Raw genomic sequence first — 23,567 nt, 5'->3', positions numbered from 1 at the left:
GCCGTCCGTACCCCCATGCGCACGTGTGGTTGCATGAACCTCTAATACAGTACGCGTTCTCTCCATATGCATACCCTATGTATGCCTACAATTCGCATGGAGGCTGGGCGCCGGCTAGTGCGGCGGTATACGCCGGTGCGTGGACTCCTTGTTACTTAATTACAAGGACGCTCCCTGTCCACAAGATAGGATGAGTGGCCGTCGTGGTTGACATGGAAACTGGGGGCGTGGCCAGCTGACATAGGCGAAAGTGCCGCCGTCACGTGGGTATGTAATCCACGCTGATGCCGCACCCATTGCGGTGAACAAGCGCTGTTAGCGCGAAACGGATGTCCGCAGGGGGACACAGACCTGGCTCCCACTATATCCGCTTTGCATCTAAGGACTGTATGCTGACTGTGAGTGATTTTATTCATTTTTCAATAAACAATCCCTTTTGCAGTGCTGGCTTAGCCTCACCTCTCCCTTCATTATCAGACAAATATATATGCCCACCAACGTATAACGGCCAAGCCCACCTCTGTTTTAGCGGCACACTGGACCCCTGTAACTACCCGGGATTTCAAATGTTTTTGGGTTTAATCTTCAACATGGCCCTTTGTCCAAAACCTGAGCAACAAATGTACTGAACAAAAGATCCAATCCACTGTATCCCAATCTATTCAGCCGAAATATCCAGATGCCGCTTCCAAATGCTGCTAACCTGCTTGCATTTTAGCAATAATGCAGACGACCTTTCCCATGACAACCCAGCCCACAACAGATTATTTAAATTGAGGCCCTTCATCGACCATTTAAATAAATTGTTTGCAGAAGCTTACGTGCCGGAGCAGAAAATAACAATAGATGAGTCCCTAATCCCATACCACGGGAGGCTAGCAATCAAGCAGTACATACCAAACAAAAAGTCACAGTATGGGATTAAACTCTACACGCTGTGTGAAAGTGGGAGTGGGTATACCTTCAAATTTAAAATCTATGAAAGGAAGGACAGCTTGATAGAGCTTCCTGGATGCCCTCTCTACATGGGTACAAAAGAGAAGATAGTCCTGGACCTGCTCAACCCTCTACTCCACCAAGGGTACCACCTGTACGTGGACAATTTTTATACAAGTGTCCCACTTTTTAAGCATTTATTTTCTGTCCAGACTCCAGCCTGTGGAACTGTCAGGGCAAATAGGAAAGGCCTGCCATCAGAGGTTGTACGCAAAAAACTAAAGAGAGAGGAAACCTTCAGCCAAAGGAGCAATGAGTTGCTTGCCTTAAAATTTAAAGACAAGCGGGATGTTTTAGTCCTCACCACCATCCACTCTGAGGAAACAAGAATGGTGAGGTCTTGTACATAAGAAATCGTGAAACCACTGGCCATCACAGAGTACAACAAATTCATGGGGGCAGTGGACTTGTCCGACCAGGTTTTGTCACCATACAGGCTCGACAGGAAAAGGAAGGCCTGGTACAAAAAGTGGCTCTATACTGTTTCAGTTGTGCCTACAAAACACCTTCATCTTCTACAACATATCAGGCAAGGTTCCAGGAGGCTATAATAAGATCTCTTTTATTTGAAACTGGACAACGTGCCCCAAACCCAGACCAACTTCATTCTGAAAACGTCGCTAGGTTTGGTGGAAATCATTTTCCTGCCCCACTCCATCAAAACAATACCCCCAAAAAAGATGCAGAGTTTGCCGGAAACATGGAATTAGAAAGGACACCCAGTATCATTGTCCGAAATGTCCATCAAAAACAGCACTATGCCTTAATCCCTGCTTTGAAACCTACCACACAGTCCTTAATTTTTAGTTGTTTTTTTTTTCTTTTTACCCTTTCACTGCCCAAATGTTTATGTTACCATTGAACTTTACTTGACTTTCCGGATTTGACCTCTGGCATGGCTGACAACCACTTTTTGGAATTCGACCTCTGGAATGACTAATGACCACTCTCAGACTTCTGACATTGCTGACGAACTGCCCTCTGGACCAGCTGCTGAACCACACCCTGGCCTCTGGCACGGATGACCAACCACACTCTGACCCTAGCATGGCTGCCTAACCACTCTCTGACCTCTGGACCAGCTGCTGAACCACACTCTGGCCTCTGGCACGGATGACCAACCACACTCTGACCCCTGGCAGGGCTGCCTAACCACCCTCTGTCCTCTGGACCAGCTGCTGAACCACACTCTGGCCGCTGACACAAATGACCAACCACAATCTGACCCCTGGCAGGGCTGCCGAACACCTTTGAACCCCTGGCATGGCTGCCGAACACCTTTGAACCCTTGACATGGCTGCCAAACACCTTTGAACCCTTGACATGGCTGCCGAACAACTTCTGACTTCCACGTTTCTACAGCTTCTACAATTGTGAGTACCAATATGTGTTTATGTTTAGAGACATTGATGTACTCCCATGTAGTATGAGAGCTTGCCTGCACAATTTTTGTTAATAGTATTTACAATCTGTTAGTCCTCATACTATTTGGATGTAGTAAAATTGGCCAATCAAAATTCAATGTGCGTTCCAGTTTATATTCTGTCTCCTGAAAAAATTGTATAAGCCCTCAGTATGTTTTGCTTAAGCCTGGTACCTATTTTCAATTATTATTGTCCAATCACTGACCAATTTTACCTCCTCTAATATAGAATCTTGAATAATATTAATATGAGCAGATTGTGTAGGTAAACCCTCATACTACAGTATGAGGGTTTACCTACACAATCTGCTCATACTATTCAATATTTGTTGACTCTCATACTACATGGGAAGATGGTACAATTGGTCAGTGATCGATCATTCTTAATTGAAAGTGTGTACCAGGCTTAAAAAAAGAATGACACTTTAGGGAGAAAATTGGCCTTGAAAAAGCCATTGGTGCAACTTGTGGTTAAGAGTCTGCTGTGTGCACAAAAAGCTATCTGATTATGCAAATGGTGGATCATTTTAACTGTGACAAACAAGAGAATAGAATGTGGGATGTTTGAGGGCTGGGGCACTATGTAATGTGAATTATTTTTTTTGTGAGAAAGTGAAAAAAAACCTGTAAAAAATACCATTTACAAAGTTATGGTCAAAATTTAGCAAAACCTCATAAGTCTAAATGTTACAAAATATGTATATCTAAGTAGGCCTGGGTCTCTTGTTTTCAGAATGGGGACATTTATGGCCATTCTTGATTGTTCAGATAGTCCATGGGCTTTTCACATAAAGAACGACTGAATTACTTTTGGTGCAAAAAATGGCCTTGAAAAATCGATTGCTGCTACTTGTGGTTAACGATGTGCTGCGTGCCCAAAAAGCTATCTGATTATGTATATAGGGTATCATTCTAACTGTGACAAACAAGAGAATAAAATTTGGGTTATTTGAGGGCTGTGGTCCTATGTCATATGAATTATTTTAAAGAGCACCTCCAGACTAAAAATCTACTCAGCAGAACTGAAAAGGCTTGGTGTTTCTTTAACAGTTTCACAGCATCAGAACTTTGTTTTTCTTAGGGCCTGTTCACACTTAAAATCGCAGAACGCCAGCGATTACCGGCTGCGTTTTGCGGGAGTGATTTTCCCGCGACTAGTGCGGAAAAATCCCTGGACACTGTGGCGGTTTTGGAGCGATCGCGATTAGCGTGCTGTGCACGCTAATCACGATCGCTAATCGCGGAACGCCCGTCGCCGGCAAACCGTTGCATGCAGCGCAGTTGCGGTTATCGCTAACCGCAACCGCGGCAGTGAGAACACTGCCACTCACTACATTGTGTAGCGGTTCTTGAAGAACCGCTAGCGGTTTGCCGTGAGCGGGAATCGCGCGATTCCCGCTCAGGTAAGAACGGGCCCTTATAGAAGTCTCATTTTTAGCTGCATTTTTAGCTAAGCTCCGCCCCATCAAAGAAAACTGCCCGGGCTTTTTCCCCCTGATGCTGTGCAAAGCATGATGGGATTTCCTATGTTGTTATTCAAGTTGCCTAGCAATTGGGAGGGGTAATCAGGACACAGGACAGTTGGAACTGTGTCTCATGCTCCCTGTGACCTTCTTTCAACCAAAAAGATGGCTGCCCTTATGAAATCACAAACCTTTGCCTGTTCTTTTAAAACAGGGTGGGTAAGAGATTATATTATCTATCTATTTTAATTAACATAACTAATGTAACTTAATGACAGTATGTTTGTTTAGGCTGAAGTTCCTCTTTAAGTACCAAAATGAAAAAAAAAACTATAAAAAATACCATTTTGAATGTTGTGGTGCAATTTCAGCAAAACTGCATGAATCCAAATGTTACAAAATATGTATATATGAGTAGGCCTGCGTCTCTAGTTTTGAGAATGGTGAGGTTTATGACCTGTATTGAATGTTCTGAGACTCAGGAGGCTTTGCTAAGAAAGAATGACTGTATTACTTTTGGTGCAAAAAATGACCTTGAAAAATCAAGTGGTGCTAATTGTGGTTAACAGTCTGTTGTGTGCCCAAGAAGCTATCTGATTATGTATATAGTGTATAATTTTAACCGTGACAAGCAAGAGAATATAATTTGGGATGTATTATTTTAGAGGCTTATGTCATGTCATGAAGAAAACTGTTTAAAAATACAATTTTCAAACTTATGGTGCAATTTCAGAAAAACAGCATAAGTACAAATGTTACAAAATATGTACAGGGAGTGCAGAATTATTAGGCAAATGAGTATTTTGACCACATCATCCTCTCTATGCATGTTGTCTTACTCCAAGCTGTATAAGCTCGAAAGCCTACTAACAATTAAAGGGAAGGTTCAGGGACAGTTGGTAAAAAATAAAAATCCGAATCCACTTACCTGGGGCTTCCTCCAGCCCGTGGCAGGCAAGAGGTGCCCTCGGCGCCGCTCCGCAGGCTCCCGGTGGTCTCCGGTGGCCGACCCGACCTGGCCAGGCCCGCGGCCAGGTCGGGCCTCTTCTGCGCTCCATTGTGCGGTCCACGCCGGCGCGCTGACGTCATCAGACGTCCTCCGGGCTGTACTGCGCAGGCTCAGTAGTTCTGAGCCTGCGCAGTACAGCCCGGAGGACGTCCGATGACGTCAGCGCGCCGGCGTGGACCGCACAATGGAGCGCAGAAGAGGCCCGACCTGGCCGCCGGCCTGGCCAGGTCGGGTCGGCCACCGGGAGCCTGCGGAGCGGCGCCGAGGGCACCTCCTGCCTGCCACGGGCTGGAGGAAGCCCCAGGTAAGTGGATTCGGATTTTTATTTTTTACCAAATGTCCCTGAACCTTCCCTTTAAGCATATTAGGTGATGTGCATCTCTGTAATGAGAAGGGGTGTGGTCTAATGACATCAACACCCTATATCAGGTGTGCATAATTATTAGGCAACTTCCTTTCCTTTGGCAAAATGGGTCAAAAGAAAGACTTGACAGGTTCAGAAAAGTCAAAAATAGTGAGATATCTTGCAGAGGGATGCAGCACTCTTAAAAATGCAAAGCTTCTGAAGCGTGATCATCGAACAATCAAGCGTTTCATTCAAAATAGTCAACAGGGTCGCAAAAAGCGTGTGGAAAAACCAAGGCGCTAAATAACTGCCAATGAACTGAGAAAAGTCAAGCGTGCAGCTGCCAAGATGCCACTTGCCACCAGTTTGGCCATATTTCAGAGCTGCAACATCACTGGAGTGCCCAAAAGCACAAGGTGTACAATACTCAGAGACATGGCCAAGGTAAGAAAGGTTGAAAGACGACCACCACTGAACAAGACACACAAGCTGAAACGTCAAGACTGGGCCAAGAAATATCTCAAGACTGATTTTTGTAAGGTTTTGTGGACTGATGAATTGAGAGTTAGTCTTGATGGGCCAGATGGATGGGCCCGGGGCTGGATTGGTAAAGGGCAGAGAGCTCCAGTCCGACTCAGACGCCAGCAAGGTGGAGGTGGAGTACTGGTTTGGGCTGGTATCAACAAAGATGAGCTTGTGGGGCCTTTTCGGGTTGAGAATGGAGTCCTACTGCCAGTTTATGAAAAACACCTTCTTCAAGCAGTGGTACAGGAAGAAGTCTGCATCCTTCAAGAAAAACATGATTTTCATGCAGGACAATGCTCCATCACACGCGTCCAAGTACTCCACAGCGTGGCTGGCAAGAAAGGGTATAAAAGAAGAAAAACTAATGACATGGCCTCCTTGTTCACCTGATCTGAACCCCATTGAGAACCTGTGGTCCATCATAAAATGTGAGATTTACAAGGAGGGAAAACAGTACACCTCTCTGAACAGTGTCTGGGAGGCTGTGGTTGCTGCTGCACGCAATGTTGATGGTGAACAGATCAAAACACTGCCAGAATCCATGGATGGCAGGCTTTTGAGTGTCCTTGCAAAGAAAGGTCACTGATTTGTTTTTGTTTTGTTTTTGAATGTCAGAAATGTATATTTGTGAATGTTGAGATGTTATATTGGTTTCACTGGTAAAAATAAATAATTGAAATGGGTATATATTTGTTTTTTGTTAGGTTGCCTAATAATTATGCACAGTAATAGTCACCTGCACACACAGATATCCCCCTAAAATAGCTAAAACTAAAAACTACTTTCAAAAATATTCAGCTTTGATAATTAATTAGTTTTTTGGATTCATTGAGAACATGGTTGTTGTTCAATAATAAAATTATTCCTCAAAAATACAACTTGCCTAATAATTCTGCACTCCCTGTATATCTGAGAAGGCCTGAGTCTCTAGTTTTCAGAATGGTGACATTTATTGCTCCACCAATATTTCGCCGCAACCGACCCCCTAACCCCCAGCCCTGGCGCACTACCCATACTCGCAACCTCCAGGGGAAAACACATGCCACTGAACGGAAATGGAGGAAAACTAGACTTAACCAGGATTTCCCACAGTACAAGACTAACCTGCTGCAGTTCCACACTGCCCTTGCTCATGCGAAGCTCATCCAAGCTCATCGGAGCACAAGCTTCCAACCCCCGGCGTCTTTTTGCCACTTTCAACTCTCTGCTTAAACCCCCCCCCACCCACCCTCCATTTCCTCCCTCTCTGCCACAGATTTAGCCACCCACTTCACCAACAAAATTGTCTCCATCCGGCAGGAAATATCCAATCTCCAATCTTCACCTCCCATGCCCTCCCAACCAGCTCCTCCTCCACCCTATCCTCCCCTCACATCCTTAACTCCTACTACCACCGAGGAAGTCAACCACCTACTGCAGACTTCCCATACCACTACTTCCCCCCTTGACCCCATCCCTTCTGATTTACTCCAGCCTCACTTCACGGAATTGGCCCCAGTCCTCACTACCCTGTTCAACCTCTCCCTATCCACAGGCATCGTCCCCTCAGACTTCAAGCAGGCCACTGTACTACCCCTGCTCAAGAAACCCTCCCTCGACCCCTCGCTACCCTCCAACTACCGCCCTATCTCCCTCCTCTCCTTTGCCTCAAAACTCCTTGAGCGTCTGGTTCACAAATGCCTGACCAGGTACCTCAATGCCAGCTAACTGTTAGACCCACTGCAATCTGGATTTCGGCCTGCCCATTCAACTGAAACTGCTTTCACCAAGTGGTCAATGACCTTGCCTTAGCTAAAGTTGAAGGTAAATACTCCCATTCTCCTCCTCCTTGTCCTTTCAGCAGCTTTTGACACAGTAGATCATCCCCTACTCCTCCAGTCCCTCCAGTCCATGGGCATTCACGATCTCGCCCTGACCTGGCTTTCATCCTACCTCTCCAACCGCTCCTTCACGACCGCCTTAAATGAGTCCTCGTCCACCCCCAACCATCTCTTGGTGGGAGTCCCCCAAGGCTCGGTCCTTGGCCCCCTACTGTTCACCCTATACACATCCTCCATTGGCAAGGTTATCTCCTCCATGGGTTTTAACTATCATCTGTATGCAGATGACGTCCAGATCTACCTCCACACCCCTGACATATCCACCACTACCATGGACAAGGTCTCCTCCTGCCTATCAGCCATCTCCTCCTGGATTTCCGCTAGGTTCCTGAAACTAAATCTCGACAAAACAGAATTTATGATCTTCCCACCCCGGCCATCCATGAACCTCCCAGATGTGCATGTCACTGTTAACCACACTACCATTCACCCTACCTCTCAAGCCCGCTGTTTGGGTGTCACCCTGGACTCCACACTCTCCTTTACTCTCCACATCCAAAACCTCACAAAGTCTTGCAACTTCCACCTTCGTAACCTCTGTAAGATTCACCCTTTCCTGACCTCTGCCACCACCACCAAACTCCTCATCCATGCCCTCAAAATTTCCTGCCTTGACTACTGCAATGCCCTTCTGTCTGGTCTCCCTATGACCCGAACAGCCCCACTGCAGTCCATCGTGAATGCGGCAACCAGAATTATCCACTGCTCCCATCGCTCCACCACGGCGGATCCCCTCCTTGAATCCCTCCACTGGCTTCCTATCCAGTCCAGAATCAGATTCAAGATACTGTGTCTGACCTACAAATCTGTCCACAAAACCTGTCCAACCTACATTTCCGATCTTATTTAGAGGTAAACACTTAGCTGCTCACTCCACTCTTCCAATGAACTTCGCCTAACCGCCCCCCCGCATCACCCACTGCCATGCACGCCTCCAGGACTTCTCATGAGCTGCTCCAACACTATGGAACTCCCTACCTCCACCCATTAGGGCAGCCCCTTCCTTCAACATCTTCAAGAAGGCCCTCAAAACTCACCTTTTCACTCTGGCCTACTACCCCTCACAAGTGCTTTAAACCCACAGCTGAACTCTGGTCCCCTACCTTTCGTGTCCTTACCTCTCCCTCTAAATTGTAAGCCTTTGGGCAGGGTCCTCCTCCTTTTGTGTCCTACCTGATCATGCACCTCCATTACTGTGAACCCATCCAGTGACTAAGCATTACCTTGTACTCATACTGTGCTGCATGATCTGGTCTTTCTTGTATTCAGGTATTGTCATTTTGCTGCATGTCACCCCTAAATATTGTCTGTAACCTAAACTAATGTCCAGCTCTGTGTAATATGTTGGCGCTTTATAAATACAATAAATAAATAACTAATAAGTAAATGTATGGCTTTTCTTGATTGTTCAGATGCTCCATGGGCTTTGCAAAGAAAGAATGGTACAAAAAATGGCCTTGAAAAATCCAGTGGTGCTACTTGTGGTTAACAATCTGTTGTGTGCCCAAGAAGTTTTCTGATTATATATACGGTATGTAGGGTATAATTGTAACCCTGACAAGCAAGAGAATATAATTTGGGATGTATTATTGGAGGAACTCCAGTGAAAATATTGTAATAAAAAAAGTGCTTCATTTTGGAAATAATTATGTATAAATGATTTAGTCAGTGTTTGCCCATTGTAAAATATTTTAAATCCCTGATTTATATTCTGACATTTATCACATGGTGACATTTTTACTGCTGGCAAATGATGTAGCTGCTGCTTGCTGTTTTGGCAGTTGGAAACAGCTGAGAGTATGTACTCAGAATTTCTTTGTGGGAGGGGTTTCACCACAATATCAGCCATACAGCACCCTTTGATGGTCTGTTTGTGAAAAGGAATAGATTTCTCATGTAAAAGGGGGTATCAGCTACTGATTGGGATAAAGTTCAAGTCTTGGTCGCAGTTTCTTTTTAAGGCCTATGTCAGGTGATTCCCCCCCCCCCCAAAGTGAAGAAAACTGTAACAAAAATAACATTTTCAAACTTGTGGTGCAATTTCAGAAAAACCACATACGTCCAAATATTACAGAATATGTATAGCTGAGAAGGCCTGGGTCTCTAGTTTTCAGAATAGTGACATTTCTGGCTTTTCTTGATTGTTCAGATGCTCCATGGGCTTAGCAAATAAAGAATGACTGTAAATATGTATTCTGTATGCCATGATTATATATTGCTGTTGCTTTTGCAGATGAGGGCTTTTAATTACTAATAGAGTATAATGAGAAAACAGAAAACAAAAAAAATTTACCCTTACTTCCAAATAATATATTGTCGCCATACATTGTACTGGGAACATTACTTAATGTTGTGATCACTGGGACAAATGGGCAAATAAAATGTGTGGGTTTTATCTATGGTATCTTTGTTAATTTTAAAACTATAGTTGATGGAAATAAGTGTAATTTTTTAATGGAATGAAAGTGTATTTTTTCATTTTCCCCTCGTTTTTCCCTTTAAAATGCATAGAAAATAAAGTAATTATTGAAAACATATATGACCCCCAAAAAGCCTAATTGGTGGCAAAAAAACCCCAAGATATAGATCATTTAGACGTAATGAGTAGCAATAAAGTTATCGCTGAATGAATGGGAGGAGAGATGAAGTGTGAAAGTTGTTTTAGTTTTTAAGGGAAAAAAACCTGTGATCCTGACGTGGTTAAAATATATGTATACACATACAATAAAGAAGTAAGTTTCTTCCTGAGTAAAATGAGCCATAAATTATTTTTCTCCTATGTTGCTGTCACTTACAGTAGGTAGTAGAAATCTGACAGAACCAACCTCATGGGGGGTTTACTGGGATTTCTTTATTTTCAAAATGCAATTAGTTAATAGCAGGTTCTCTGTCCAACTGCCAAAAAAGTGTAGGGTGAGCAGGGAGGCTGGTCAGCATATTTGTATAAATCTTTTTCATGACTCGTTCACATTGCGTTCCGCTCACGTTAGCATTCGCATTGGGTTTTTCTGTTGCAATTTTTTTTCAATTCCCAGCACTTCGGTGGGCGTTCCGTTTTTGTGAGAAGCTCAGAAAGTGAACTCTTTGACCCAGAAAATAATAAATACAATGTATTTATTCTTTAAAACACAAACGCAATCGCCCCGCAAAGCGATTTTGTGAGCGTTTAACTCTCTTCCTATACCTTCAATTACAGCAAAATCGCCTCAAAAATGGTCCAGGTACCGCTATGCTGAACGCACAGCGCACAAACCGCACTGATATGATCCTTTTCATAGAGATTCATTACACAAGGTTTTGGAGGGGCGATTTTAAAAAATTGCTTGCGCTCGAAAAAAGAGCAAAAACACCCCTAGTGTGAATGAGCCCTCAGGGAGTGTCTTTATAAAGAATAAAGGCCATGCTGAAAATCCTCTATGGAGAGATAGACTAGCCCACAACCTATCGGTAATGTCAGATTTCTACTACTTACTGTAAATGCCAGCAACGTAGGAGAAAGGTAATTTATGGCTCATTTTACTCCAGAACGAAACGTACTTCTTATTTGCATGTGTTTTGAATTTCACAATTTTTGCGACAGTTAAGGTGGCCATACACTGGCTCGATTTGCGCCCGTTTCGACAGCAGATTCGATCACTGGGATCGAATCTGCTGCCAATCGTTCACGCTACACGCCGAATTTCGATCCATTCCGTCCGATCCCGTCGATCGCGCCGTGCGGAAAATAACCGTCGATCGCCCGCGGGTAAAGAGCGCATCGCTAGCGGCGTTCGAGTGCCCGATGATCGACGCAATAGAGCCCGCATACATTACCTGCTCCGCCGGCGCAACTCCCGGGTCACCGCTCTTCTCCGTATCGGCTCTGGTCTGGTCTCCTCCGGCATCCTTCCCTTCTTCCTGTCCCGGCAGGAAGTTTAAACAGTAGAGGGCGCTCTACTGTTTAAACTTCCCCCAGACAGGAAAAAGGGAAGCATGCCGGAGACCAGACCAGAGCGGAGACGGAGAAGAAGAGCGGTGACCGGGGGCAGTCGCACCAGCGGAGCAGGTAATGTATGCGGGCGGGGGGAGCGGCGGCAGCACCACCAAAACAGATTGTGATCGGTTTCAGGCTGAAATCGGTTCACAATCTGTTTGCAGTAAAGGTAGCCATACGATCCCTCTCTGATCAGATTCGATCAGATAGGGATCTGTCTGTTGGTCGAATCTGATGGCAAATCGACCAGTGTATGGCTACCTTTAATCTTTAAAGGAAACAAGAGATGGGAAAAGGAAAAAAAAATTAGATTTACCTCCAGGCCTATCCGCATGGATTGCTCCCACGCCGCCGTCCTCCGCTGCCCGCAGCTACGAAAACCGGGTCCCGTCACTGACGTCATCTCTTACGCTAGACTGGCTCCGTCTGACGGCAATGCAGGGACCCGGTTCTCGTAGCTGCAGGCAGTGGAGGACGGCGGCGTGGGAACGATCCAGGCAGATGGGGCTGGAGGAAGCCACAGGTATGTATAAAATATTTTTCCTTCTTGTCTCTGGTTAACTTTAAGTAAGTATCTGTTTTTTTTTTTTTATTTATTTTTTTGCGCTTCAGATTCACTTTAACCACTTAAGCTTATCTGGACGAATATGTTTGTCCAGATAGCCTGTGCAGTTGCTGCCTGATGAGGTGCTCAATCGCGCGCGGCCACCTGCCGTTAGCCCCCCGATCAATGAATGAGAATATAATTCCTATTTATCTATCTAAGTCCCCTGCAGAAAAACCGATGGCCTCTTATCAGAAATAAGTGGTCTTTCTGAGTAAACAAAAGTTTTCCGTCCTCATTCTAGTTCCTGGAAGCGAGATCGTTAGCTTCCAGGACTTTTTGACTGTGGCCATCTTGTGGCCAAATAGTAAAGCTACACTCACATACATTTTTTTTTTACAAATAAATACATTATATTACATTTAAAATTAGCTGTTTACGCCCCACACCAAAAATTACCCAAATAAAATTTTTAATTAAAAAATAAATAAATTACAATATAAAAAAACAACAACATAAATAGTTAACTAAGGGTCTGAACTTTTTAAATATGCATGTAAAGAGAGTATGTTAATATCATTTTTTTTAAATTATAGGCTTGTAAATAGTGATGGACGCAAATTGAAAAAATGCACCTTTGTTTCCAAATAAAATATCTGTGACATAAATTGTAATAGGGACATAATTTAAATGGTGTAATAACCCATTATATAAACATACGTACCGGGCAAGAAATCAATTTAAAAAATGTGACAAAATTTGGACCAAGTGGGTAGATGCCTCGGAATCCGCTATACCCAACCTGGACATAACTGAAACTGACTTCAGGTATCATAAGATCTGTTAGGGCCTGTTTCCACTACACGCAGATTCTGCATGCAGAAAACTGACTCCAATGAATGTCTATGGGCCTGTTTCCACTGAACGTGATTTTTCTGATGCAGATTTCGCATAGGCATTCATTGGAGTCAGTTTTCTGCATGCAGAATCTGCGTGTAGTGGAAACAGGCCCTTAAAGGGACTCCGAGCAGTACAGAAACTATGGAAAGATGCATATCATTTTAAAGCTCTCTTTCTCCTCTTTCCAATGATATATAAAATGCCGCCCTACGCCTTTTAGTTTTCGCTATTTTCGAAAATAGAGAAAACTAAAAGGCGTAGGGCGACGATTTAGGGGTCGTCAGAAAGAGGAGAAAGGAGCTGCTGACTTTGAGAAAAAGTCGCCCTGTGTAATACAATGTAACTATGGAAAGATGGATATCATTTTAAAGCTCTCTTTCTCCTCTTTCTGACGACCCCTAAATCGTCGCCCTACGCCTTTTAGTTTTCTCTATTTTCGCGATCGAAATCGCGGCCGCGGCAATTTCAATCGCGAAAATAGCGAAAACTAAAAGGCGTAGGGTGGCGGTTTATATATCATTGGAAAGAGGAGAACGAGAGCTTTAAAATGATATGCATCTTTCCATAGTTTTTGCACTGCTCGGAGTCCCTTTAATAGAATGTGTGCATTGTTGTTCAGATCTACTCTTTTTCTAACCACTATATATACAAACAAGTAATTTTCAAGGACTCATATAATATAATACTGTCTATTTCATCTGACATTAAGTGGTCACTAACCGGACGACTCCCTCTCCCCCCCTTTTCTTTATGTGTAGGTTCTGTTTGTTTATGTAAAGTTATCTTTACCTGTTAATCCTGAATACATTACATGCTGTATTGTATAATGATTCGATGACAAAACTTCAATAAAAGTTCTCGTTTAAAAAAAAAAAATGGTGTAAAAACCAGGACAAATGGGCAAATGAAATACATGGGTTTTAATTATGGTAGCATAAATTAATTTAAAACTATAATGGCCAAAACTGAGAAATAATGATTTTTTTCCATTTCTTTCTTAATCTTCCTGTTAAAATGGATTTAGAATAAAATAATTCTTAGCAAAATGTAAATGGTAGCGAAAAAAACAAGATATAGATCATTTCAGTGTGATAAGTAGTGATAAAGTTATTGGTGAATGAATGGGAGGTGAAAGTTGCTCGGATGCATAAAGTGAACAACACTGTGGGCTGAAGTGGTTAACTACATAATGGCCTCCAGCTAGATTATGAAAGGATGATGGCCCTAAATGAGTCAAGGCAGTTTGGAGTATTAGGGCCCTTTCATACCAAGTCTGTTGTGTTGCATCACAATGAACAATATCATCGCAACGCAACATGATGCAATAATATTCCTATAGGGCTTTCACACCAAGGCCCATATACAATTTTACTTTTTCTCCTGAGTTTTCTCCTAAGTGATATTTTCAAACTAGTCAATAAAATGCTTTTTAAATCACTAGCAAGCAAGAAAATACTTACAGATGACATGCAGAATTTACCAAATATAGGTATATACTACCAACAACAGGCAGATAATACAAATCACAAAGAAATAATACTAATAACACAAAAATTCTGATATATTTTCTAAACACAGGCAGGTAATTATAAGTAGATTTTAATAATAGGTAGATTCAAGTGATAGGAAGGTGGTGGTAGGCAATATGGATGGTCAGGGAGTAGATGCAAATTTGGTTGCAATTAGTCTGCAGATTGAAAGTGCGCCCAATCAAAATCAGTGCAATGGAATTTTAAATGGTCCTATTTCAATCTGATGTTGATGTCAGTGACACTAGACTACACCGAAGATCATTTCAGCTAATTGTGCCTATACATTATTCGATTTTGCGCCTTTCAATCTGATAATTTTATCGGATCAAAGGAGAATCAGTACCGCAATATGGTCAGCCCATCGACCTTTGGAATAATATCCGGTCAAAAGGATCGATCGTGATGGAAAATCTAGGTCACAAGGGCTTGATCATGTGCAAGGCGGTAATGAAGTTCAGGCTGTGTCATGCTGGCATGAATCCTGGCCTTCTCAGGTGTCCGTGGTCACATCACACGCCTGTACCATGTGACACTGGCGCATGTAGGATGTCACTATATGTGCCTGGTGTTAACCAGTTCACCCCCAAGGGGTTTTATCCTAACGGACCAGAGCAATTTTCAGTTGTCAGTGCTCCTCCCTTTTATTCCCTAATAACTTTATTACTATTTATCACAAGAAAATGATCTATACCTCGTTTTTTTCGCCAGCAATTAGGCTTTCTGTGAATAGTACATTTTGCTAAGAATTTTTTTATTCTAAATGAGTTTTAATGAGAAAAACAGAAAAAAAAGAAAAAAAAATCATTATTTCTCAGTTTTAAGCCATTATAGTGTTAAAATTAAACATTCTCCTGTGGATAAAACAAACACGTTTTATTTGCCCAGTTTTCCTGATTATTAAACCGTTTAAATTATGTCCCTATCACAATGTACGGCGACAGTATATTATTTTGAAATATAAGTGTTATTTTTTGTTGTTATTAATTTCCCCCCATAAAATATAGATTAAAAAAGCTGAGTCCCTAAGGTAACTTTTTTTTTTTTTAAGCTGATTTTTTTTTACAAGTGTTTTTTTTTTTTTGGGGGGGGGGGGGAGGGTTGGAAGTGTAATTTTATTAATGAAGTGTATGTTCTTGAAAACGTATGTATTTTGTAGATGTAATATACTTTTTGGCCACAAGATGGCGCTAGTGAACACTCGTTATAGGAAGTGTTCATTTTTTTACATACTTTATTTAATTGTTACATTTCCTGTTTATGTGAATGGACGTAGCCGCTGTTCGCGGTCACGTCCATTCACTCCAGGCACTGCGATTGGGTAGAGGACCGTTCGGTCCTCTTCCCCAATCACTCAGCACGGGATCCCGACGGAAACAGCGGCGGTAGCGGCGCGCACACGGCGGTAGCAGTGGCGGGAATGCGCGACGTATTAAAACGTCATGTTGCCGTTAATAGAGGGAAGCATGACATTTTAATACGTTAGGATGGCGGTAAATGGTTAAGTGGTAAAGGCATTTGCAGTGACACTGGTCACTGGAGGAGGCCAGAATTTGCGCTGGCGTGTGACAGGTGGGTCCTTAACCCTGCACTTTTAAGATGCCCATACATCTGGCGATTTTGCAGTACGATCGACCATCCGATTATTTTATCGAATGGAGGGGGAATCGAGTGTTTTCCAGAATTCCCAATCGATGAAAAGAATCGACAAGCTTGCTCGATCGAGCAGGATGCAAGATATCGGTCCTTCGCACAGGAACCGGCTACTTTTCACCTATCATTCGATCAATATTTGCATTCAGAGCATGGAGACTCAACAATGGTCAGATTGATTAGTTAAAGTGAACCGCATAGGAATTGCTTGTAATGTGTGGGTCACTAGTCGATCGACTTTCAATCAACTATACTGAGGTTGATTCCCCAATAAAGTTAATTGCTTTGTTGATTGAATCAGAATTGCTAGATGGTGGAGACACCACCAGAAGCCCTTACTTACCTAGGGCTTGGTGCTCATCTTCCACTACAGCGATTTGTTTTTCCCCGAATTGCAATCGGCTGCCACCACGATCGCAGCGAGTGGGAAACGCAGCCTGCACGAACGCAAGTGCAGCTTGAGATCGCACTTGCTAGTGGAAAAGGGCCCTTGCGATTCAATCAAAAAAATTGGATTGCTAGCCGCTATGTGGTTCACAACAGCACCGTGATTAACAATTAATCCCAGTGCTGTTGTTCTAAAAGTACAATACATTTTTTCCTTAATCGCAATTGCTGGCCTGCTGCACATTTGCACTCCTATACTTTGCATACAAATAGCATAGCATTCGCACAGCTATGCAATTCTCCCTGCGATAAGGCAATTTATACTCAAGGGTTTGTTTGTTTTTTTACTATAAAAAAGTGCAAATACAACATATACCAGACGAATTTCAGTGCAATTGTGATAAAATTGCAGAAGTGGAAATAAAAGGAAAAGGGCCCTCAGGGCTGATCCACACTGGCTGTGTTTGCACTGCGTTTGCATTTTTAAAACGTATACCTGTGATCATCAAGTTAAAATGTAGTGGCAGTACTGGACAAAAAAGAAAACAAAGAAATGACATGATCAACCCCGATTAAAGGATACCCAAGGTGACATGTGACATGATGAGCTAGACATAGGTATGTACAGTGCCTAGCACACATATAACTATGCTATTTTCCTTTTTTTCTTTCTCTGCCTGAAAGAGTTAAATATTAGGTATGTAAGTGGCTGACTCAGTCCTGACTCAGACAGGAAGTGACTACAGTGTGAGGCTGGATTCACATTAGGACGTTGCGTTTTGATGCGACGTTAAAGTCGCAACACAAATTACAACGCAATGCCCCCAAGGCCCCGTTATCGTCGCATACAGTAGAGCATACAGGCAATCAAAAGTATGCTTTCAAGTCATTACTGAGCATGTGCAAACAGTCCAACGCAGCTAATAACGTGTATAATGCACTGCATGCAGTACTTTCACTTAACGTGCAGCGTTGTGTGTACTGTGAACAGGGCATTGATTTTTAATTGCAGTGAGTTATTCTGCGTTAAATGTTAGTTTAACGTGCGACTTTAATGTCCCACTGTGAACTTAGCCTTACACTCACTGATACGAAATTCCAACTGTAAAACACTTTCCTAGCAGAAAATGGCTTCTGAGAGCAGGAAAAAGATAAAAAGGATCAATAGTTCATAGATTTTAGCTCTGGCATACTTCAATGAATGTGTCATTGAGCAAAAACAATTAAACTGTTAAAACTTAAAAAGTAGATTTAAACATAAAATAAAACTGTGGAATATCTTAAAAAGTCATTTTTAGGAGAAGGAAGATAGATACAATCATTTATTTCATTAGTTTATTTTCGCCTGGGGTGTCCTTTAAGGGTATAATAACAAATCATGCGGCCCCGGGTGAAATCTTGACATGTCTCCCCCTCCCTACATTCCCCACTCTAGCCCTCATTTGCAACCCCTGTTCAATCATATAACAACCGCAAACCCCATACCTCCCCCTGCCCAATCGTATTAAGTGCAAACAACATATCCCTTCTTCTCCCAGTGCAGCCACCGTCATCTGCCCCTGTAATGAGTGTGGCCACCATTTCTCACCCTTCCCACATAAAAAGTGTGTCCACCATTCCCCCCACAACAGTTGTTCATATCAATCTCCCCACCCCACCCACCCACCTGCCCCATAATAAGTTACCATGTGTAAAATATTTCATAATCTAACCTAAAACACGGTGACATTTCTACCAACTTACCTTTGGTTTATTGCATGGGTATCGGAAAAGGTGAACTTTGCAGAAATCATCAGCTACAGAGATCATATTCATGTCATGGGATCTGGCAAGCGCATTAATATCTGTCCCATCAGAACCCTCTGGCCATACCCCTGTCAAACATATAAAGAAATGCTATGTATAGCTCAGTGTACTTTGAGAAGTGTTACAGAACATTGCTAGTGTTATATAAATTATATAAAGGAGTAAACTATAAATGCATTTTTTTTGGTGGGAGGGGGGGGGGGGGGGGGGGGAGTGTCAATGCTGCGTAACACAAGGAAAGAGGAGAGCCGGCCCTGCTAGCAATTGCTCTTAATCCAGAAGCATATACAAAGTCAGATACATGCAGTAAAAACTGTGACATACCAGTGCTTGAAAAGCGGTGCAGTGGTGGTGGGTGCTGGGTACGTATAGCTTTACGGCCGTTTCACGCAATACTGCGCTTCCACGGAGGCTGTAAAGTAGGCAGGAAGCTGGCCGGACATAAATACGCTCTTTGCTTGGCGTGCGGCGTGTTTCCGATGCTCTAGACAGCCCACCAGACTCTCCAAGTAGCCAATAATGTGCTGGAGCACATATGCGTTCCAGCTAAGGCATGGGAGGGGAGAGCAACACTTTCTCACTACAGATGCCTAAGCAGACCACACTTATTAGGTGGCTGCTATTGCTATTGCAAAGAATAGGCATATGTCAGTGAGGATATGCGCCATCTTGTAGCCAAAAACTATATAGCAGCACATAATGTTAAAGTGAGTACTTGCTTACAAATGTGTAAATGGATATATCCTAAAACTGTCTTTATTAAAAAAAATATTTTTTTTTACCAAAAATCACTATAGAAAATGTAGAAATAGTGAAAAAGAGGGCAGAAAATTACCCAAAAGACGTGCAAAGTGTCAGGTAGTATGGGCTAAAAATGTACAAAAAAATTGTACATGTCGGGAGGCTGGTGGGTGAGGTCATATATGTTTTTTACACTGATATAGACTTGCATATAAGCTGACCCGCATATAAGCCGACCCCCCAACTTTGACATAAAAAAACCTGGAAAAAATGATTGACTCTTGCATAGGCCGAGGGTAGGAATTACAGCAGCTACTGGTGAGCTTCAATAGACAAAACCTATGATTCTATATTCTATTGATATACTGTAGTGATGGGGCACATTAGAGATCAAAACAGGCTTTATGGCTTTCACACTTGATTACTTCCAAATAAAGTGAACATAGGAGACTTTAATAACATGAAAAAGATAAGACTAGCATAGCGATTGAGTAATTCCTGCTTGTCACATATTCAGGCTGTACAGCAGGAAGGTAACAGCACCAGCACACGTACATAACTGCTGCTGCTATCCATATAAAACAATGCGTTTGCTCTTTCACAGCAGAGTTCCTGGGTGCTATTTACATAAAGGTTATTTTATCTGTACAATGCACAGCTCAGGTTTCACCGTTTGATTTAATTTGGCTCTTACTTCTGCTAGCAACACTTTCACCAGCTTCCTCATCACTGGCAGGAGTGTAGATCACTGTGGCTGGAAGATGACGTTCAAGACTTTAGGCTGACAAGAATGCTTTCAGCTGCAAGCAGCAGAAGCAGGATGAAGAAAACATGGCAATGCTGTGTACGCAGTAGGAGAGCTGTGTCCTCCCTCTGCTGTCCGGGACCTAGAAACGGGGATGTTGGGGGCGGGGCAAACTGGGCTGGCTTCCTCTCTTGCTTCTATTGGCTGGAGAGAGCTGCCAGCCAGAAAGGATTACTACTGCCTGGAGGGAGGAGTTTGCTGGTTCTGCCTGGCTGCCTCACACCCGCACAAGTAAATGCTTTGCTGGCTCGATCGGCAACCCTGGGGGACGGACGGACATTCAAGGTGGACGGAGGACAAAGCAAGGGGCCATGTATTTCTATGGAAAAAGGGAGGTAGGCAGGAAGGGGGGAGGAAAGGGGGGGGGGACCTGGAAGGGAAAGAGGGAAGGAAAAAGGGGGAAAGAAGGCGGGGTGGAGGGAACCAATAGGAAAAATGGGGTGGGGAAAATGGAAAGGTGGGGCATCAATACACACTCAAAACAAGAAGGTAAGTATGTTTGACACTTAGTATGGGAGACATATCAAGGATCTAAGAAGCACGGAAGGTCAGTATGATCATGTAAACCGAGAGGGCCCATTGTGTCAGTTCGCAGGATAAGCTTCTTCTATTTTTAATTTTTTTCCCTAGATCACCCCCACATCTAATGGGGGAACTTGAATAATTCCAGAAAAAGTAATTTGTGTGAGGTCGCCTTGATGGGCTTCTATCATATGGTTGATCAGTCTTGGGGATCCACGACCAGATTTAATCAAATTAAAATGCTCTCTAAATCTTCTATTAATGGATTTTGTGGTTTTGCCTATATACAATCTGACACAAGGGCACCACAATGCGTAAACTACATATTCCATTTGAAAAGTGAAAAATGAATTCACAGTACTATGTAAAGGTCCTATCTGATAGTTAGTTTCGACGGTCATTTGTGCACACTACAAGCAATGACCACATCTGTGGTTACCCTATGGCTGAAAACGTTCTAACCAATTTCCTCTGAAGAGGATAAAAAATTCACTCCTGCTAATTGGTGAACGTATTGTTGGGGCACGCTTAAAAGAAAACAGCGGGCCATCCACCACCAGAGGTTTGAGTACAGGATCTCTTAATAAGATGTGGCCTTAATTTGGTCTGCTATAACGGTGAAATCAAATGAAAAAGGGACTTTGCTCAAAGTCATTGTGTCTTTCTTTTTTGTTTCTTTGAATAGAGATTTTCTGTCAAGTGCATTTGCAGTTCATATCGCCACTAGCCTTCTACCCAATTCCTCAGACTGCTGATGGAAGTCAGTATCGTGTGCGTTGTTGCGGCATAATCAGAGGAATTGGGCATATGGCAAAGTACGAGTGACATGCTCAGGATGGAAGCTAGCATTATGTAGCAGAGCATTTGATGCTGTGGGTTTGTGAAAGCCCATCGGGACTAACTTGCCCTCTCGTTTGATTAACTCCAAGAAGGCTATTTTGTCATGTGCTATGGTGGCCATAAAAGCCATATTGGCTGTATTGGCATTAATATAATGCATGAAATCGTCAAAGGAAGCACAAGTCCCAGACCAAAAAACCAAGACGTATCTGACATATCTGGACCACGCCCCGAGTTGGTCAGCAAATGGATTGAGGGAGAAATGTACGAGTATGTATACTTCTTCCCACCATGCCAGAAACAAATTGGCATATGTTCAAGAGACAGCTGTGCCCATGGCCGTACCAGATGTCTGCCAATACCATTTGCTATCAAAAGTAAAGGAATTGTGTGTCAGCACAAATTCTAAGCTGTCACAAACAAAACTTTTGAAAACATCACTTTTATAGGTACAATCTAAAAATGATCTAATCGCCTTAAGGCCTAAGGGCCCTTTTACACTTAATCAGTTGGTATGCGTTAGTATGCGTTAGTACGCGTTAGTGCGCGTTGGTATGTGTTTTTTCCATAGCAGTGCATTGGGAAGAAAATTCCAGTTAAAGGGAAAGGTTCAAGCAAAATAAAAAAAAATGAGTTTCACTTACCTGGGGCTTCTACCAGCCCCATGCAGCCATCCTGTGCCCTCGTAGTCACTCACTGCTGCTCCAGTCCCCCGCTGGCAGCTTGCCGACCTCGGAGGTCGGCGGGCCGCATTGCGTACATTTTTACGCATTCCCGCTAGTGCAGGAACATTAATACATACATTTTTACGCATTACAGGTTCAATGCGTAAAAATTTACGCATTGAACCAGTAATGCGTAAAAATTTATGTGTTAATGTTCCTGCACTAGCGGGAATGCGTAAAAATGTACGCAATGCGGCCCGCCGACCTCCGAGGTCGGCAAGCTGCCAGCGGGGGACTGGAGCAGCAGTGAGTGACTACGAGGGCACAGGATGGCTGCATGGGGCTGGTAGAAGCCCCAAGTAAGTGAAACTCATTTTTTTATTTTGGTTGGACATTCCCTTTAAAACGCGTTAAGTGTGAAAGGTGCCATAGGAAAACATGGGACTTACTTTGAAAATCAGTTTTCTTTCTGTTTTAACTGAGAGCAACTGATTAAGTGTAAAAGGACCCTAAGTCATGAGGAATCCGACTATATAAGCTTTCCACGTCCTTGGCTGCTAACAGGTCACCTTTGTGCCAGGGAAATCCTTCCACTCCTCTTAGGACATCCATGGCGTCTACTAAGTGGGAAGGGACCTGATCTAAAAGTGGTCTCAAGATGTGGTCCAGATATCTGGACAATTGCTCAATGATCGACCCCATCCCTGAAACGATGGGGCAACCCGGAGGGTTGGTCCGGGACTTGTGCACCTTAGGTATATGATACCATATAGGTCTAATTGGGTAATCAGGTAACAAGTCATTAGCCAAGCTGGGTCTGAGAACTCCCTGTTCGACTCCTCTTCTTAGTAAAGATCTTAATAGATTCTGGTAGTGAAAAGTTGGATCCGAAGGTAACAACTGATAAGTTCTAGTATCTTGAAGTTGTCTTAGGGCCTCATTGCGATACTGCTCAGCCGACATAACTATTGCCCCACCTTGTCTGCTTGTCTTATCTGTAAGTCAGTGCGACCTTGAAGCCATTTAAAAGCTTTTTGTTCGTTGATCGACAAATTGCTAGTGGCTTTAGGATAGATTTCCGCCTTCAACTTCCCTTCTGAAATATGTCAAGACTCAAGCCTGCTTGTACAGAAAATGGAGCTGTATATCATGGTTTAACCAGCTGGGCGGTATGGATGAGCTCAGCTTGTCCATTACCACCGGAGGCTGCCGCTCAGGCCCTGCTGGGCCGATTTCAATCAAATAAAAAGGAGCACACGCAGCCGGCACTTTGCCAGCCGCGTGTGCTACCTGATCGCCGACGCAGCACGCGATCCGCCGCGTGCAGCAGCGAAAGAGGGTCCCCCCAGCCGCCCGAGCCCAGCGCAGCCGGACCAAACAGTTCCAGCCAGCGCTAAGGGCTGGATCGGAGGCGGCTGACGTCAGGACTTCGGCTGACGTCCATGACGTCACTCCGCTCGTCTCCATGGCGACGAGGAAAGCATAACAAGAAGGGCCGCTCATCGCGGCCTTTCTTGTTACTTCTGATCGCCGGAGGCGATCAGAAGTTCGCATTAGGAC

General features: G+C 43.5%; 1 protein-coding gene across 2 annotated transcripts in view; it reads right to left on the bottom strand.

Annotated features, from left to right (window-relative positions):
- Positions 1-23,567, bottom strand: part of EML3 (EMAP like 3) — a 375,337-nt gene that overhangs the window by 11,359 nt on the left and 340,411 nt on the right. For both annotated transcript variants that reach the window (XM_068260560.1, XM_068260561.1), the window contains exon 22: positions 18,372-18,502. In XM_068260560.1, coding sequence (XP_068116661.1) covers positions 18,372-18,502 — 131 coding nt within the window. The remainder of the gene's footprint in view (positions 1-18,371; positions 18,503-23,567) is intronic.

Source organism: Hyperolius riggenbachi, chromosome 11 (genome assembly GCF_040937935.1).
Source record: "Hyperolius riggenbachi isolate aHypRig1 chromosome 11, aHypRig1.pri, whole genome shotgun sequence".
NCBI lineage: Eukaryota > Metazoa > Chordata > Amphibia > Anura > Hyperoliidae > Hyperolius > Hyperolius riggenbachi.
The sequence above is the reverse complement of the archived record's forward strand: the minus strand, read 5'-3'. Positions and strand labels throughout refer to the sequence as shown.